The sequence below is a fragment of the Delphinus delphis genome, chromosome 6 (genome assembly GCF_949987515.2).
Source record: "Delphinus delphis chromosome 6, mDelDel1.2, whole genome shotgun sequence".
Lineage (NCBI taxonomy): Eukaryota > Metazoa > Chordata > Mammalia > Artiodactyla > Delphinidae > Delphinus > Delphinus delphis.
Window position 1 is genome coordinate 10,865,441 of NC_082688.1, and position 19,795 is coordinate 10,885,235.

A 19,795-nucleotide genomic window follows, 5' to 3' on the forward strand; every position below is an offset into this window, starting at 1 on the left:
ATTAGCAGTAGAAACCGCTCTGGTCTGGTGGGCAGGAGGCCTAGTCTCTGGTGTGCCCACCTTGGGTAAGTCCTTTCCCCCCGACTTTTCCGGGTGTCAGTTTCTCCTCCGCGCCACTTGGGGTGCTATACTCCAAACATCTCCAGGCTCCTCTAGGAGCCCCTAACTCTAAGATCCATCACCCTAGCGCGGAGTTTCCTCCGCCCCTTCAGCCCTCGGTTGCCGGCGGCGCCGGAAGTGCATGGCTATTTTCGTTTGCTCCCGCCCCCGGCCCGGAAGTACTTTTTCGGGAAAGATGGCGGCTGTGTCAGTGTATGAGCCACCGGTTGGAGGTTTCTCTTTCGAAAACTGCCGCAGGTGTGGCCATGTCCCGGGCAGGGTTCAGGGCGGGAGTGGGAATGCGGTGCCGGGGTCGGAGTTGGGTTGCGGTCTGAGCCGGGAAGTCCGAACGAATGGTGGAGCGCGGGGCCCGCGGCCCGCGGCACCTGTGACTCAGGGGAATTAGGGCCTGAGCGTGTTTCTCCTGAGGCCGGGTCGGCTCTTCCACTTCCCCAGCGCACCGGGACACCCTCCATCTCCGGGATGGTGGTGCGGACCCTCTCAGACGCTCTCTTCGCAGAAAAGCGGGACAGTAGTCCTGCTGTTGGGAGGAGCCAGTGAAACAGATGGGCTTGAAAGCAAATGCTAGTAGTTTTTGCTTCTCCCGAGTTCCCTATTAGAAACTCTTCGTGCCAGTGCGGCGCAATGTGGTCCTGCCCTTCAACCCTTTATTCTCTCATTTGCTCTCAGAAATGCCATCTTGGAAGCCGATTTTGCAAAGAAAGGATCCAAGCTTCCAATGGCCCGGAAAACTGGGACGACTATCGCAGGAGTGGTTTATAAGGTAAGCTGGGACAGGCTGAGAGCAGCAGTGTCAACTAATTTCAGGAACCAGGCCCCTTGGCCTCTTTTACTTCTCTGGGCTGTGTGAGGAAGGGCACATCTTACAGAGTACTATGTCAAGAAAAGCTCCTTTAGGAGAGACTATGTCAGTTTTGTGCACTTATCGGCAGTTTATATACTTTGCTCACTCTTCAGTTTTCGACAGGAAGCCAGTTTTCTGTCTTAAGTTACTACTTTAGGAAGCAGGATGATGTAATGAGAAAACAAAAATGTTTAACCATTTAGCTTTATTTGCGGCCTCTAACTTTGGGCAGGTCATTTTCCTTCTCACAGCCTCACTTTCTAATCCATCAGGTGGACATAATAACTCCTGACTTAAATTGTTGTAAGGGTCAAAAGAGATAACTGGTTATTGTTGTTAATGGTAATAAGTGACATCTTTTAAAAAGAAATTGACAGGCGTGGCTATTTTTTTTTTTTTTCCCGGTACGCGGGCCTCTCACTGTTGTGACCTCTCCCATTGCGGAGCACAGGCTCTGGACGCGCAGGCCCAGCGGCCATGGCTCACGGGCCCAGCCGCTCCGCGGCATGTGGGATCTTCCCGGACTGGGGCACGAACCTTTGTCCCCTGCATCGGCAGGCGGACTCTCAACCACTGTGCTACCAGGGAAGCCCAGGCATGGCTATTTTAATGGAAAGATTTCTGCATCTTAATCCAAACTTTTCTGATATTGGCTCTGTGATTTGTAAGGAATTCACTGACTCTCTGAGCCTCATTGAAAACAGGAATGATAGTTCCTACTGCCTACTGAGGGTTCAACCAATAATGTTTATTAATAAGCTTTTCGTTGAATGCCGAAAGTATAGCACAATATTTCAGCGCATGGTGGGGTGGTTGGGGGAGCAGGGGATGGTCAACATTGTTTTTTCTAAACTAGAGTAGAGAACTGTGGTTTGTATATGTGAAGTTGTTTTAAAGTATATATTTCTTAAAAATAGGATGGCATAGTTCTTGGAGCAGATACAAGGGCAACTGAAGGAATGGTTGTTGCTGACAAGAACTGTTCAAAAATACACTTCATATCTCCTAACATTTAGTAAGTATTGATTAGTTTGAATGACTCATTTTTAAACATGTCAGGGGTAAAATTGAATTTACTCTTTCTCTCTAAAACCTGTTGTTCAGCCTGTATTTTCTTTCTGTCTCCCTTAAATGGCATTTCCATCCATCTGAGCTAGCCATCCCCAAGTCCTCTTTTTTATTTTAAAAAATATTTATTTATTTATTTATTTGGCTGTGCTGGGTCTTAGTTGTGGCACCCTGACGCGTGCGGGATCTTTAGCTGCAGTGTGCGGGATCTTTTAGTTGCGGCATGCAGGCTCTTAGTTTCGGCATGCGGGGTCTAGTTTCCTGACCAGGGATCAAACCTGGGCCCCCTGCATTGGGAGCACAGAGTCTTAGCTGCTGGACCACCAGGGCAGTCTCTCAAGTCCTCTTTTTGCTTTAGTCTTCAGTTCATTTGGTACCCAGTTCTGCCTTCTGTGTGCCTTTTGAATCCACTCCCTTCTCTCCTTCTCTCTACTAAGGCCTTAGCTCGGATTCTTTTTTCTCAGCTGGATTATTGCAGTTGTCATTTAAATGGTCTCTCTGCCTTTGGTCTTTTCTTTATTTGTATTGTTCACTCTTCTGCCATGTTGGGTTTTGTAAAACATGGATCTATTATGTCCCTTTCCTGTTTAAAAACTTTTCAAGAGATTTTTCACATTTCCACACTGCTTTCAGGATAAAATCGAAACTCTAGCATGATATTCAAGGTCTTGTACAATTTCACAGAAAGCTTACCTTTTCATCCTATTTAGCTGCTATCACTCTATGTTCCAGTTATACCTGGGCTGTCCCTATTTCCCTCATGTCCCTGTTCTCCGCATGTCCAAGCTGTTTTACCCTTGCTTTTGCTAGCCCCTCTGCTTAGAAATGCCCTTTCTTCTTCTCTGTATAGTGTTTTTATTCTGTCCTTCCAAATCCAGCTCACATGAAACCTCTTCTCAAAGATCAGAGTTAACTGCTCTCTCCTCCAATTTCCTACAGCATTTTCTACCTATGCTACTATATTGTATTATATGTCTCCTCCACTCAAGTTTGAAATCAAGTGCTATTACTGTGTCATATTTTCTTTATTCTCAGCACTTTGGAGCTTAGTACTAGATATTTGGTATCTAGTACTAAATACTTGGTAAATGTAAATTGCAAGGCTTTTGACGTTCCTTGCTTTTTTGTACAACTTGGATATTTTCTAGGATCAGTAAAATGCACACTCTGTTCAGAACATAGAAACTAATGATTTGAAATATTCCACTGGGCTACAGAAAATATATTTGCATATAATTAGATGTGCATTCTTAATTTTATGTCTATTTAAGCTTGGTTAGAGCAGTTACAGTGCAGGTATACTCAAAAACATCTCTCTATGTCCCTGAACTTTGTGGAAGTTTTCCAAGAAGCTCCACTTCTAATTGAGCCCTTTGGTAATTGAATTTCAGCTACGTTTCTAATTGTATTTTTTAGTTGTTGTGGTGCTGGGACAGCTGCGGACACAGACATGACAACCCAGCTCATTTCTTCCAACTTGGAGCTCCACTCTCTTTCCACTGGCCGCCTTCCCAGAGTCGTGACGGCCAATCGGATGCTGAAGCAGATGCTTTTCAGGTAAGGTTCCAGGATGGGGATTTCTGTAGTATTTTTTTCTTATGTCTTAGATTTTCAGCCAAGGGAAGCCTGGAAGCTCGAGGAAAGGCATTAAGAAATACACATTTTATTCCAGAAATCAGTTGTTACTAAAAAGACACTTTAATTTCATAAGACTTTTGATAATGTATTTGAATTTACAGGGTCTGGGTTTTTTTTTTTTTCATGAATGAATCACATGTGACCAATTGAGTCATTTCCTGAGGCTTAGGGTATTGCTGGATAAAAAAACCTTTTTTGTTCATAGTAAGAAAGAGCTGGAAGGAACCTTTGAGTTCTTCTTGTGAACACACACAAACACAAATGATTGTTTTTTCTCCCTTTTTTAGGGGCAAGATAACAGTGAAATGAAAAGTGATTATTTGTAGTTGGCTGTAAGTGGGTAGGATAGCGTTACTATTAACCAACATTTATTTGTTTGTGCCAGGCCCTGTGCTAAGTGCTTTATGCATGATCTCACTTTATCCCTTTAACTCTGAGTTAGGGGCTATTAACATGTCTAATTTGTAAATGAACAAACTGAGGCTTAAAGAGATGCATTAATTTGCCTGACCTGACGTTCACTCCCTGCTGACTCCCACAGAGTTCCTCTTAGTAGTTTTGTTTCTCTTTAGTCCTTACGATCACATCATCACTTTGTGTTTGTATAGGTCTAGACAGTTTTCAAATTTTAAGTCCATTTTCTCATTTGCTCCTCATAAAGAGAAGAGAAGCAATGTAGTATAGTGGAAATAGCCTGGACATTTAGTCTTGGGTTGGAATCCTGGCTTCTCCTTTTGTGACCTACCTTAGCTTTAATAAATTCTCTCCTCTTTCCTTCTTTATAGAATGTGTATCATGATACCTTTTTAAAATTTTTTAAAAAGTTGGTCAGAGGCCTATATTCTGGTCCTCATCATTCATTAAGCAACCTGCACAAGACATTTTCTTTATCTCTGTCCCAAGTCGTAGCAGCTGCATCCAGGCCTGTGAGAGTTAAAGGGGCGCAGGAACAGAAGGCAAAGGTTGTAAGCCGGCAGCTCACAGGCCGTATTCAGCTTGTAAAGAAATTTCATTTGGGTCACATAGTGTTTTAAAAAAAATAGTGGCAAATAATTACAAATTGGGAGCTTTGAATTTAAAATATGGATTTCCAGCTTCTTCTGATAAAAGCTCATAAAGCGGGCGGTGATGTGGGACTGAGTGGCCGTTGTTGCCTTTGGAAGTGGGAGCATGTGTTCTGGCCTGTCAGACCTTGCATGGCTCACTTCTCTGTTTCCTGCCTGGCCCTTGCCTTCCTGTGAACTTGCAGGTCTTCGTCTACAAGTGTAGCATGGCCCCTGGGCTCTCAGGAAGTGGATATGAGGTTTAATATAGCTACGCAGCAAGGCCGGTAGAATAGTTGCCATTTTACAGCAGAGGATACCAGGGTTTATGAGTCATATGGGCAGGAAGCCTAGTCCATATCTACCCAATTCCTACTCTGGCTGTGAGCCTTTATGTCAGTGATTTCCATTTATTTATGTACATAATCATCATCCTAATCCTGGAGAATTATCACCTATCAAATAAATTCTTCCAGTGCAGTGTGAGAACTTGTTAAAGCACATCTGTTGTCAAGATAACTGAAGACATTTGTGATTTTGAATGTAAAGCTCCCTCTGGTGGTTTGTGTGGTGCATTACATTTAAAACAATTTTTAAATTTGTAAAATTGCAGTAAATATCATTTCAAGATTGCTTGCAGTGTCATTTAGCATTTAGCTAAATCTAGCAGATGTTTCTGTTAATCTCTTTAGAATGTTTCAGGAATTCTAAATTCTCTTTTTTCAGTGTTTTATTTTTAGTTTAACATACTTGGTAAAAGTTAAATTTTATCAGAGTTTTGAGAAGAACACAAAAATTTAAACCAGGATAATTATGGTTCTTTATGTCTTTTGACATTTTTGTTGAGTTACGTAAAGTGGGTCACTAGTATAAGAGAAAAATCATAGGATTTGACTTTAGAACTTTGCCTCAGATCCTGTCTACAGTGCTCACATTTGTGTAACTTTGGGCTGTTTACCTCACCCTTCTTATCCTCAGTTTCTTCCTCAATAAAATGGGGATAATAGTTCTGTCTCTATAACTTTTGGGGAGGAAATGAATAAAGAAACAAGGCTTATGCAATGCCTAGTACAGGGCCTGATATATAGTTAGATCCTCATTCAGAGGCTGAAAAAAGAATACAAGGTGTACTCTTGCTCTCTTCTTCCCCCTGAATAATCTATTTCCTTGTATGTGAATAAGTGAGAAAAGAGGGTTTGATAAACAGAAGTCTTTTTCCTTACTTCAGCAGTACTTTTATTTAACTTCTGTGGTGGCTATATGTAGAAGATATCTGTGATACTTGTTCCTTCTGAACGTAGAGGCTTCTTGTTGAGTCTAGCAGAGAGCTTTGATATACTGTATTCTGTATTCTGGAAACTATTTGAATATGTAGAGGCTTTAAAATTTTATTTTATTATATTGTAATTTTTTTTTCCTTACAAAAGTACTATATATTCATTGTAGAAAATTCTGAAAATACTGTAAAGCCCAAAGAAAAAATAGGCGAGAATCACATTTTGGCTGGTTGTATATACTCCTAGACTTTTAAATTTATTTATTCGTTCGTTCATTCACTTGATCATCCCTTCCTCCCTTCCTTCCGTATTATAAGTGCATGTTCACAGTAAAAAAGCTAGAAGATATAGATAAAAAATTATAGAAATTATCTGAATTTCTACCACCTATAAGCAGTCGGTGCTAACAGATTATGGTATGCTCTTCAAGGTTTTTCCTATGTTAAATAATACATATTTTGTTCTATAAAAATGGGATCATAGTTGTGCTTTCTATCCCATAATGTAACCTAATCTTTTCACCTACCAGTGCCTCTTCAATAGTTTCCATGTTGGGGTATTTCAAAAAGAAAACCTTTTTATAAATTATTATAAAAGTAATGTATGATCATTGTAAAAAATTCAGACACTATAGAAATGTGAAAAGAAGCAAGTAGATTTCAGCTGACACTCTGCCACTTAAGCACATACACTGTGAATCTTTGAGATCTATTTTCTTAGACCTTTTATACTAGGCATATATACTCATGTATGTATTTGCAAAAATGGAATCCTGCTATATGTGTTGTTTTGTAACTGACCCTGTTCACATAACAGTATATTGTGAATATTGTTCCCATCAGTAGACGAGCTCGGCATCCAGAGATTTTACCTTGAGCCATGGAGGACTTCTGTAACTCCTGAAATAGTGAAAAATTTTTGTGTGTACACTTGTTATGGGCGAGGGTTCCACAATTTTAATCATTTTTTCCGTGGGGTCTGTGCCCCCAAAAGTTTAAGAACCATAGATCGGTATCCTAATTTTTGTTGGATCACAGTAATCTATTTTATTAACCAATTTTTGAAGATTAACAATATTGCTTACTTTAAAGTGTTTAAGGTATTGTAAGGTATTCTGCCGATCCTTTGGAATATAGAATCTTTAGGTACTTGTGTTATTAATTATTTAAGCTATATTCTAAAATAAATTCCTAGAAGTAGAATTGCTGGGTCAAAGGTAGGCACATTTAACATTTTAATATATATTGCCAAAATTGTCCTTGAGAAAGATTACCATCGGTAGTGCATGAAAAATGCAGCATGGTTTTTAACGATTGTGTAGTGTTCCATTGTATAGCTGTATTAGTTTAGCTAATTCTGACTGTTTCCACTTCTTTAGCATCATAAGCAGTTACCACAAAAAACATTCTTATGCATTCATTTCTGCGTATTTGTCCTTTTATATCAATAGAATTAGATTCCTGGAAATAGAATTTCTGGATCCATTTTTAAGTATTTCATTGACTTGCCAAAATATCTTAGACTCTTCTAAAGTTATCGAACAGATTATGTTTTAGCTTGGAAGGGAACTAGCTGGTTATTAATTGACTTTAACTAAGCAGCGTGTTTGGCAGGCAGTTGATATAGTGGATCAAGCACTGGGCTGAGGGGGGAGTGGTGGATCTGGTGATTCTGGCTTCTCATCCCAGAGCGCTGGGATCTAGTCTTGACCCTTCTGCCAGCTCATGCGGCTTAGGACCAGTTTCTTCCCTTTTCTGGGCCTCTGTTCCCTCTTGAGGCTGCTTTTAAAATCCTTTCCTGCTCTTTATTTTTTCACTTATAAATGGAAGATTTGAAATAATAAATTGGTAATCAAGGGACACGGGAAATACTGGACTCGACCTAGAGCGCTTTCTGATGGGTAGCTATGTCTCAGACAGTCTAAAATTATGACTTTGATTGGTTCTTGTGTTATTTATATCAGTTTTAATGATTGTATCATTAGGCAAATTCAGCATGTGTTGGTTTCATTTTTCTTCCCAGAGATTTAAAGGCTCACAGTGGAGAACTTTAAATCCAGCATGTTTATCTAGCATAGCAGTTCTAATGGTAAAAAATTGAACCAGATACAAGGAAAGCAATCTGTAGAAGCGGAAAACCAACTAAGTAGAGGGTCCAAAGGAACAAATACGTGCAGAATTAAACAGAGGTGGGGGTGAGGCGGAAAATGTATTCTTGCCCATGTTCCTGAGAGATACAGTTTTAAACTGTGGGCAGGAGCAATGGGTTTTATATAGGCTGTCATGGAGTTACTTCATTCACTTCCCTGCATGATGAACTACTTCTTTCTTTTACTCAGTATGAGCTCATATCTGTCATAATTTTGTGGATTTATTCAAGGGAAAGGTTTTTTTTTTTTTTTGCGGTACGCGGACCTCTCACTGTTGTGGCCTCTCCCGTTGCGGAGCACAGGCTCCGGACGTGCAGGCTCAGTGGCCATGGGTCAGGGGCCCGGCCCAGCCGGCATGTGGGATCCTCCCGGGCCGGGGCAGGAACCCGCGTCCCCTGCATCGGCAGGCTGACTCTCAACCACTGCGCCTCCAGGGAAGCCCGAGGGGAAAGGTGTTTTGACATTAGCTATTTTCCTATGAGGCTATGGTGAGGTTGATAATTTGAACAGCTTTAGTTGAGCAACAACTCACTGTTGACTTGAAGGGAGCTTATCTGCTAAACACAGAGAGGTATGATGGGAGGGGTGCTGATGATCTTTGGAGTAAGCCAAGCTTGGCTCTGAGGCTTAAAAATGTCTTTGGGTTGGTTTTCTCTTCTCTACCATGAGAATTATAGTGTCTTCTTTTGAACGGGGTTGTGAGACTAAGATTATGTAAGGCACATGGAATGCCTCACACAATTTACAGTTTTTATTGGCTGATAGTAGATGTTCAAGTATGTTCGCTCCATTCCCTATTTTTTTCCCTTCAAAACAGTAATTATTTAATGAAGCAGTAGTAGTGTAAGAAAAGCTTTTTATTGTCTGACTTCAAATACAACTTTCAGTTAAGTTATAGTGATGCAATGTAGACTCATTTTTGTTTTTTCTTATGCATACTCTTATCACCAGGTATCAAGGTTACATTGGTGCAGCCCTAGTTTTGGGGGGAGTAGATGTTACTGGACCTCACCTCTACAGCATCTATCCTCATGGATCAACTGATAAGTTGCCTTATGTCACCATGGGTGAGTGTAATGTTTCCCTGATGTTTCAGAATCGTCTTATTTACTAAGGTGGTCTCTTAAAGTCGGTTTATTTCCTGATAGAGGAGGCAGTGCAGTACAGTGCTTTGATTCCTTCTACAAGTATTATTGAGTTCCTCCTAGGGATTAGGCCCTGTTTTATGTGCTTGGGATATAGCAGTGAACAAAATTTAGATACAGATTCTTGCCTGCAGGGAGTTTATATTTTAGTGGGGGTGGACAGACAATAACAGCAACAATTATAAATATATTTATATGTTAGAAAGAGATAAATCGTAGAGAAAAAAACAATGCAGGTGATATTATACTTCAGTTATGCAAGATATTACCTTTGGGGGAAACTGAGTCAAGAGTGTACAAAAATGTGATGTATTATTTCTAACATCTGCATGTGAATTTACAATTATCTCAAAACAAAAACTTAAAGAATGTTAATGCAGTGCAAGGGGACTTGAGAAGGTTAAAGTAGGTTCATGAAGAAGGTGAGGTCTGAGTGGATGGGCCTCCTGGGCAGAGGGAAGGCTAGAGTGGAGGCCTCACTGGGGGAATAGGCCCACGCAGAGATTTTTTTTTAAGCTAGAGTGACCAGAGTTCCTCTTTGCCACTTAATCTCTGAGGGATCCTGGGCATGTAATTCCTCTCTGAACCTTGATTTCCTTACTTGTGAAATGGTATCAGTAATACCTACCATGCATACCAGGTTATTTATAATGATTAGAAATAATGTGTATAAAGCATCTGGTCCAGTGCCTGGCCTATAAATAGTAGCTACGCCTGTTAGATCAGCCTTGTACATTTGTATTTTAGCTCTAAATGCTAGATAAGAGTACTTTTTTTTAAATGACTAAAAAAGTGATCAAATTATATTTAGAAGAGTTGGGATTTTTGAATTTAACTTTCATGCTAAATTTCTGAGTGAAGTTGCATATGTCCAGGGACTTCCCTGGTGGTCCAGTGGTCAAGACTTCACCTTCCAATGCAGCAGGTGCGGGTTCTATCCCTGGTCAGGGAGCTAAGATCCCACATGCCTCATGGCCAAAAAACAAGAACAGAAACAATGTTGTAACAGATTGAATAAAGACTTTAAAAATGGTCCATATCAAAAATCTTTAAAAAAAAAAAAAAGAAAGAAATTGCATATGTCCAGTAACTTGAACAGGTCATTTGTAGCTGGCGTTTTTCCAGCTGTTGTTTACCTTTTGCATTTTTTGTCTTGGTATCTTGGCTCTGCAGAGCCAGGAATAATGGCTGCCTTGAATAGTTTGGAAATTGCTAGCTTGAGACTTTGCTATTCCATTCCATGTAATGCACAAGCGTCTTATAAGATTTGTATGCAACAGATGTTCCATGTTTGTGAGAAGAATGATTTGTCCCCAGATACTGTATGGAATAATTATTTTTAAATGAAGATACTTACAGTAATTTTAGAATTGCTCTGTTCCATTTTATTTGTTATTTCCATCAAAGTAGTGTTTTTATTTCCCTCCATTTGATGCCTTTAAATGGTAGTAAAGGTGGAATAGCCTTTTCTATTAAGTAGTTTCATTTCTTCTTTTTTTTATTTAAAAAAAATTTCACACTTGCAGGAAAGTAACAAAAATGTACAATGAATAGTCATATATACCCTTTACTCGTGTTTGTCAATTGTTAACATTTTACCACGTTTTTGCTCACTCTCTCATACATTATTGTTATTTTTTGGTGTATGGAACCATTCGAGAGTAAATAGCAGACACCATAACCCTCTATCTCAAAATCCTTTAGGATGTTCTCTTACATCACCTTGATAAAGTCATCAAAATCAGGAAATTTAATATTGATACAAAGCCTTTTCATTTTTAAGATGGAAAAATTGAATTGGTTTCTGTTGCTTTTGAACTGTAGTAATTTGTCTTACGAGCATAATCCTGAATTTAGGAAAAGTTGTTGAAAGTGAGTAAAGCAGATTTGTGTCTGCTCATTTCATTCCTGCAACTCCACTTTGTGCTCTGTCCTGGCTGACAGTGATCTTGCTTCCCTCCAAGTCCAATGTGAGTCCAGGGTGATGGCTCCACAGCTTTGATTTTATGGCATACTTCTGCTCAGAAATCATCACTCTCCACAGTCTGGTTTTGCTTTCATAAGAGATTAAGAAGATTAAGAAGAGCAAGACATCAGTAACACCTGATTTTAGATACACAAGTAAGTTGTTACTTTGAGGTTTAGTTTGTTTGTTCATCTGTTCATTTATCAACTATTTCTTGAGTGCCTTCTGTGTAAAAGCACTGTAGCAGGCTCCACAGAGAGAGGTTGAATGTCTGGATCCTTACCCTCAACATATTCCCAGTGTAATGGGGGAGATAGCTGTATAAACTGACAAGGGCAGTAGGTACAAAGGCCATTGGAGGCCCAAGGGAGAAAGGGTCTAAACTGGAAGATTTCACGGAAAGCTTCACTTCACTTGAGCTGAATCTTAAAAGAAGGATAAGTTACTTTCATTCATTTATCAGATATTTATTTAGCATCTGCTGTGTGCTAGGCACTGGGAATATAGTGGTCAACACAGCACCTATCCTCAGAGCTTATAGTCTCTGCGGGAGATAGGAATTAAGTAAATACACATTAATCTAAAAGAATGCACTGTGCTAAGTGCCCTGGAGGAAAAAAACAGTAATAAGAGAGAATACAGGAAGGAGCATGTGGATAATGGGTGTTTGGGAAGTCCTTACTGGGCAAGTGACATGAAAACATTTTCTAATGAAAGTAATTTATGAACATGACAAAACATTCAAGTGGGGAGAAATATTACATGAAAAATAAGTCTCTTTCATATTTCCCCAAAGTAACCACTGTTAAGGGTTTATTGTGTTTTTTCCTCAAAAAATGTTTTATGATCCATCTATATATATCTCTATCATCTGTCATCTATCTGTCAATCCCTATTAAAAATACACAGCTGAGGTCATGCTGTAGATGCTGTTCCATTACTATTAACTTGTTTTGAATAAGTTTTTGTATCAGTGCTTGTAGATCTATATCAAATCTACAACAACACCTTCATAGAATTGTATTACATGTCTCTACCATGATTTAGTGACCCATTCTCCTATTGATAAGTATATGTCTTGGTGTACTTGTGTAAGTACATCTGACAAATTCCTAGTAGTGGAGTTCTGGATTAGGGTGTGTGCATGTATTGCTCAGAATTCTCTGTTGTAATCATTAGAATCACTGGATGATTTAGGAAAGGAGGAATTTTTATTTTTTAAAGGATCGTAGGTGGCTCACAGAATAGCTAGGAGGGCAAGAACTGGGTTTGGGGCCAAGAACAGTTTCAGAAATAATGCTGCAGAATGGGCCATTGCAGGCGAAGGCAGAATGCTGCAGATCACACTGCTGGCCCAGCTGGCGCAGGCCCTGGCTCGCTGCTCACTCTGCTGCCCTGGCTGCCTCATCTGGAACTGAGGCTTCCTGCCATCTCATTCACTGTCTGAGAGTTCCTTATAGGGAAGGGTGGTCACTGTCCGAGAGTTCCTTATAGGGAAGGGTGGGTGCTTGGTTGGTGATGATTGGTGAGGCTCAGTCATCTGTTTATAAGGTGGGGGGGTTCCCCAGACATAGAAAGGAAGTATAGCTACTGGGCAGCCCCCCAAAGTGACAGATGGCTGGTCATACAGTGCATTTTACCTTTTGAGAGCTGTTGCCAAATTGCCCTCCAAAAAGATTGTACTAGTTTGTATTCCACCAAGAGAATATGAGAATGCCTTTCTCTTATAAACTCTCCTACTTTGGATATTCTTGCCAGTCTGGTAGGTGAAAGATGGGGAAAAGAAACACTTAAGCTGAGACCTGTATGATAAGTAGGAATCAGCCAGGAATTTGCCACCCTACTCCCTACCCCCAAGGGAAAGACTTTTCAGGCCCTGCAGTGCACAAGGGACCAGTATGGTCAAAGAACTGAAAGGCCAGAGTTTGCTGGATGGGTGAGGCAAGTGCAGTGGGTGGGGGGAGTGTTCCATGCTGGGGGCACAGCGGAAGAGGTAGAGGGATGAAGATGTACTGACGTTCAGGAGGGTGGGGCAGAGGCAAGGCTGGAAAGCTAGGCCGGAGAGAGTCCCGACAGTACAGGCTAAGTTGTTTGATTTTGTCCTGGAGGTTCTCGTATACTCTTTTCAAGCCAGGGGATGATAGGATAAGATTCGCTTGTTAGAGCAGCCTGACAGCTGTCGGAAGGAGGATTGGCATGTGGGAAGTCTAGAGGCAGAGACAGAGATTACACCTGCCCAGAAATGTTTATGTGTGCATGGGTCCAGTGGCACAGGGATGGTCACGGTCGTCACAGAGAGCACTCAGAAACCAGCCAGCCATTAGGCCACCTGCCGGGTCTCTGACCATCCTCTCCTGTCTTAGTGCCAGTTCCTTCCTGGCTCTTGACCACAGTGTTGCAGTAACTCCTCCACCGGGGTCATCTTCCTTCCAGTCTGGCTTTAGACCCTTTTTCTTCCTCCTCCTCCACATGTACCTTAGGTGTTTGTGGCAATAGGCCCCTTGCCCCCCTCTGAACTGCCTTTCCCACCCCACTGCTGCTGTGCTGCCTTCTTTCAGAAATGCGTTTTCTGCCCGGAGTGCTCCTGCTCCTCATCCAAGGTCTAGCCCAGAGGCCGTTCGCTCGTGACTGCCCCAGGCTGTTAGCAAGTCCCTCGCCGGTAATTTGGTGTGCAGCTTGATTCCAGGGTTTCAGCCGTGTCCAGACTCTCCTTTCCCCAGCTCTTGTCCTTCCTGCCCCTACAAGAATCTGAGATCTCTGTCAGTAGAATCTGTCTCACTCCCAGAGTCTCACGGAGTCCTGTGTGACTCAGTGAATATTTGATGGTGAATTAATTTTCTGATTCTCTAACTTGCTCGTGCCAAAGCATGTGTAAAACCTAGTGTTAGAAACCTTAACTGCTGTTTATTGTTTGTGAACAGTTTACAGTACCCCTGGAGTAGAGTTGGTTTAGATTGTTCCATTTGTGTGGCTCCAGCTGAGCTGTAAGGGAACAGCACAAAGCACTGCATATGTGATAGGTCTTTTTTTTTTTTTTGCTGTACGCGGGCCTCTCACTGTTGTGGCCTCTCCCGTTGCGGAGCACAGGCTCCGGACGTGGCTCACAGGCCCAGCCACTCCGCGGCATGTGGGATCTTCCCGGACCGGGGCACGAACCTGCGTCCCCTGCATCGGCAGGCGGACTCTCAACCACTGCACCACCAGGGAAGCCCTTTTTTTTTTTAAAGCTTAGTATTATTTTAAATTTAAAGCATATTTGGAAGTGTCTCTGTGCCAGTGTCTGCTGGTGCCATCGCATTATTTTCAGTTAAAATTCTGTGCAAGGGATGCTATCATTACCTGCTCATTGATGAGAAACCTGAAACTTAGATTTACTAACCTGCCCATTGCTGCCATGCCTGTAAGCAGCAAAGCTGGGATTTGTCTTTCAGCGCAAGCAAGCCTGAGCTCATCACAGCTGCTTTGATTTTATCATCTTACAGATGTTCTTTCATTAAGCTATTAAGTTTTGCTCCTGAATACTAAAAATATTTATACAAATTCCCAAGGGGCATTTATTTGTTTGGCATATTTTCGACTGTTCTTTGTGTGGATTTTCTTTCCTGCGTATTAAAAACAGTATTTACTGAAACAGCTTTATAGTATCAAAGGAAATTTAAAAAAATTATACACAATTCTACCATCCGAAGACAATATGAATTTTATATTTCATTTCTTTCTGATCCAAGTCCGTTGTGAAGAGGCGCCTTTTATCGGAGAATGTGAAATAAAATACAGTTTTTGTGCTGTCCAGCTTTTGTCTTTGCCATTCTTTTAGTTTCTTTTGGCCATTGTTCACTTTTGAGCAGGGCTTGATGCTCTCCCTGCTGTGCGAGGTGTGCTGCGCTGCCTTTCCTCCTGATGGAGTTCTGGCTTCCGTGGAGGTGGTGGTGGTTTTTCTTTCTTCCCTTTTTTTTTTTTTGAGGGGATGGGGAGCTGGATATTGAGAGAACCCCAGAAGTGCCAAAATTTGGTGGTTTTGTTTTAATTCATGCGACTTATTTTGGGTGAGCTACAAACCAAACCTCCAGCTACAGATAAAATAGAAGGCCCTCCTAACTGAAATGTGCCCACAGAACGTTAACATTCCCTGTGGGATTGAGGCTTTCCGTAAGTGTGGTGTAAGTGAGAAAATGAATATTTCATGTAAATTCTCATGTTTTAGTGAAAGTAGGAGTTTTTTATTATAAATAATAAAAATACAACTTTGTAATGAATCTTTTCTTTTTCGTGAGTGATTTGACAGTAAGAGCTGGAAGCTACAAATTACCTGTAAGACAAGGGTGTCTACATTTTGTCTACCCATGGGCCTGTATTGGCGACTAGCCAGGCGCCTGAAGGCTACTCTTAATTTATATCGAATAGAAGACACCTGTCTTGTCTTGCGCATCTCTAACATGCTGGCACAGCTCCTTGAGCACAGGGTCCAGGAGCCTCCTCGCTGAGGGCTTGCTTTCCCAAGGGTTTGCTTAAGAGAAGAGGGTATCAAACTCCTCGTGGTGTGGCCCTCCCTAAAACCTTTTTTGTGAACGGGGTGTTGGCCATATCATATCGTGTCATGTGTGGCCATGATATCAAGCAGTGTTCGTCCAGCAGCTTGCCAGCTGCAGCGCCAGCAACTGTTGTGAGACACTTGACTGATTTAGTCTTTGCACCGCTGTGAAGTGGGTACTGTCATCCCTGTCTTGAGGGTGAGGAAATTGAGGCTCAGAGAGGTATGCTGGGGTCACACAGCCTGGAGGTGAATGATCTGGCATGAGAGCCCTGGTGTCTGTGACTTTTCCCCCTTGGCTTTGTTATTGCTGTGAGTAGTGTGTGGCATGTGGTCCAGACGAAATGTGTTTTGGTCCATTCTCAGAAAAGAAGAAAGGACCCCTTAGGTTTCATTTAATTATTTATTTTTTAAGAAAATAATTTGTAAGAGACTGCAGGTGGTTGATTAGTGTGATTGTGGAAAACCAGGCAAGATTTTTGACTTTCCTTTAGTAAGAAAGGGAAAAGGGTTATAGTTTTTTTTATAGACAAAATACGGGTTCTTTTAATTCTCAGATTAATTAGCTTATTCTTTTAACTTGCCAGCTTTTCTTTATTAAGCAAACTGAAGTACTGTCAGGAGAAGCTTGGGGACCATCTTTTGCTGTTAGTTTGGCAGTGTTCCTTGTAGCTGCATTGGCAACATATATAAAATTTTTATTTTGCCCACTTATTCACATAGAGAATTAATATGAATGAAATTTAAAGCACGACATTCCTGGAAATGAGGCCCTTGGACAATTTAGGAATACTAACTTAAGGAATAAACATTGATATGCACCATTAGGGAAGACTTTGGGTCACTGCCAGGGCCGTCCAGGTAAAATTCTATCTCTAGATAAACTGGTTATACAATTTCCTAATTACTGGAATGTACCTCAAGTCCCAGTTTACAGAGCCCCCTAGCAATTAAAAAGATTCGGGACAGAGTAGTAAACATACCAGATGTCTCACCTTGTGGGCAAAGAAGAGTCTTAGAATTAAGTTGGAACTTAGGAACATCAGTAGGGAATTCAGACCTGCCATTTCTCCATATTTTTACACTAAAGTGCAACCTTTGTGCAGACATTTTGTTATCTCCACATGACTCGATTTGAAAGATTGTCCTGCGCTGTATCAAATCAGTGCACTATAAGATGGCAAGTATTTCTTCCACATTCATTTTCAATGCTGAAGTCAGATGTGAACTCAGCAGCACTGTATTTAGTTTATAGGCCCACGTAAAGCCTTCTCAGAGGGCACATGACCTTGTAGCTCTAGTGTTGCTGGAAATTCTTTTTCCTGACTAGTGTGGGCCAGGTGACTGTGCAGGCGTTCTGTAAGCATGGGTCTCCATCAGGACTGGAGTGAGTCTTGTCCCCTGATCTCTGTGGGTCAAGGACTATGCGGTGGCGGGAACCCCATCCTGGTGGGAGCTTTGTCTGTACAGCCAGTGACCATCCAGAGCCGGCTTTTCTGTAACCAGCTGAGGTATTACCTAGAATGCTAGAGAAAGGGATGGAAGCCCTGGCTTCAGTCACAGCCCTGATTGACCAGAGCTAGTCATCACCTAACCTCTCTGAACCTCAAACCCCTCATTTCTAAAAAGAAGCTGATTTTTTTTGACTTGAAGGTCACTGGGTTATTGGGATGCTGCCATGTCATGTGTGTGAACACGCTCTGTAAAGCACTATGTGCTTTTCCCCTGCATATGTTGCTCTGGAGTTGTTTTTAATTTTCTGAAGTAGGGTGGGATAGTGAAAAGAGCTGGGCTTTGTAGTCATACTGGGTTCAGATCTAAGTCCAACATTTATTAGTTGTTTGACTGTGAGTGTTGATTTCTCCTTCAGGAAAATGGGGGTTAGAGGATCTGTTCCATGGGTAATGTGTGAGGATTAGGTGAGATAACCACATGTAAAAATCTTTGTGTGTAGAACATCATTGATGTTTGATGCATGGTGTTCTGATAATTTTAGTGCTAACACATTCTGTGTGCAGTTCTGTGTGCTGAGATTTTTCTGGCAGTTTTTCCTGCTTTGATTAATATATATAAGATGAATTTCAGAAGATTTAAAATGTGCGATGCATGGATATTATATCTTAAAATTTGTACCACTATGGAATGCCAGGAATTAAGCAGCTGGGAACCAAAAGCCCATGAAAGTTGGGTTATGCATCTTGATTCCTGGTTGTTGCAATGGTGGTACTAAGCCAATAGATGGTGCCATTATGTTAGGAGATGAGAAAATATTTACTTCTGCAAGTCATCATGTTGTTTCAGGGAATGTAATAGAACCAGTCCTTGCTGGTTCTTTATCTGTTATAATTAGAGTAGACTTTGTTCTTGATTCTGTGTAGAAAATATTAAATGTCTCGTAGGTAAAATAGTGAGATATTGAATTAATGTTAGGGTGCTCTTCCTCCTGTTTTTTCTGCTCTGACATTTCACCATGAAGTCTTTTGTGATTTGAGTTCAGTCCTTAGTCTATAACCAAATAAAAGCCCTTGCTAGGAGTACATTTCAGAACTTAAGTGCAATGCGCACAGTTTTAAGTCCTTTGCTTTTTAAACCCCATTTCAGAGAGAGTGGGGTTAATTAGTTCATCTTTACCTGCTTTTGTTTCAGAATTGGCCCTACTACAAAAAGTGCCTTTACATTCTCGTAACCTAGTGCTTGATGATCTTTTACTTTCTTGTTGGACAGACCAAGTGGAAAGTCGTTTTATACATCGGAAGACTTTTCATGTGGAGGTCATGTAACTAGGGATTTGTTGGCAACCAGATCTGCCATTACTAGCTGTGTGTTTTTGGTTAGGTTCCTTTACCTCTCTGACCTTAGTTTTTTTTGTTTTGTTTTTTTGCATCTATAAGGTGGAGATAATGCCATCTAGTCCACGGAGGAATAAAGTGAAAAAATATATGTAACAGTGTTTTGCACATTTTTCCGGTAAATAGGATTTATTATTGTTTGCACAAGGCTCTATGGACAGATAAACCTTTACTTACAATTAAGACTAAGTGTGTTTTTATAAATTATTAAACTCTGTAGTCCTTTGTCCTAGAGGGTTCTAAGGGACAGGAAAACTTGGAAAAGGCCCGCAAAGGGATTAACTTGCAGTTTGGGAAGATATTTTGAAATGTGGGCCAGAGTAAAGGGAGCCTTTGAAAGACCTGTCAGCTCTAACTGCCTCGAACTCCTGCAGCGGGAGAGAAGTGTGTGCCCCGCGCTCTGCAGTGCTGAGTGAGAGCTAGTTTCCTGGTGGGGCCTGATGATTGTGGGAGCCTGATGATTAGGAGAGGTAGTTTCAAGGTAATTTTCATCCTCCATCTTATCCTTTACACATAGGGTTAGGTGATGACTCCTCTGTTTGAAGAAGAACAGTTTTCTGTCCTCATACCTTGTGGCATTTCATTAAAATACATTAATAAAACACAGCCTTTCACTTTTTAGGCCTGAATGCCCCAAATGTTAGTCTTTTCTTAAGAATAAGTGTTTATAACCTGTCAGGTCAATGAGACATTGCAGCTGCAATTATAAGAAAAATCCCTGTTCTCTTCGAGTGGTGTTTTACATTATTTACGTAGAGCAAAATTTAACTCCTTTTTGACTACATTACATTTAGAAAAGGAACTGCATTTTTTGAGAAATTAGTTTCTGAATGAAATGTTGTTGGATGCTTTAAAATCTATTTCTTAGCATATTAAATGGAATATATATATATGTATATTTTCATTGGGGATAAAATGACATTGAGGTACATTTGCTGATGAAAAGGAAGCATTCTTTCCCCTCACGAGGGGTTTAAATGTAATACTCAGTGCTTACTCAGGAGTGAAAACATCAAATTAAACTGCTTATGCTGACAAAGGGCAAATCTGGATTTCAGCAACCCATGCAAGATTGTCTGATTGCTTGGCCTGCCTCTCCTGGAAGCTTTTGGCCAAGACTTACAATGAAATGCATGCATACATTTAAACCATTTCAAGTCAGTGT

The 19,795-nt window shown here is 41.0% G+C and overlaps 1 protein-coding gene across 1 annotated transcript in view; it reads left to right on the forward strand.

Annotated features, from left to right (window-relative positions):
* Nucleotides 1–241: 241 nt before the first annotated feature.
* PSMB7 (proteasome 20S subunit beta 7) overlaps nt 242–19,795 on the forward strand; it is a 58,531-nt gene continuing 38,977 nt past the window's right edge. Inside the window, exons 1-5 of the mRNA XM_060014171.2 lie at nt 242–357; nt 790–883; nt 1,882–1,979; nt 3,449–3,589; nt 9,091–9,206. Coding sequence (XP_059870154.2) covers nt 242–357; nt 790–883; nt 1,882–1,979; nt 3,449–3,589; nt 9,091–9,206 — 565 coding nt within the window. The remainder of the gene's footprint in view (nt 358–789; nt 884–1,881; nt 1,980–3,448; nt 3,590–9,090; nt 9,207–19,795) is intronic.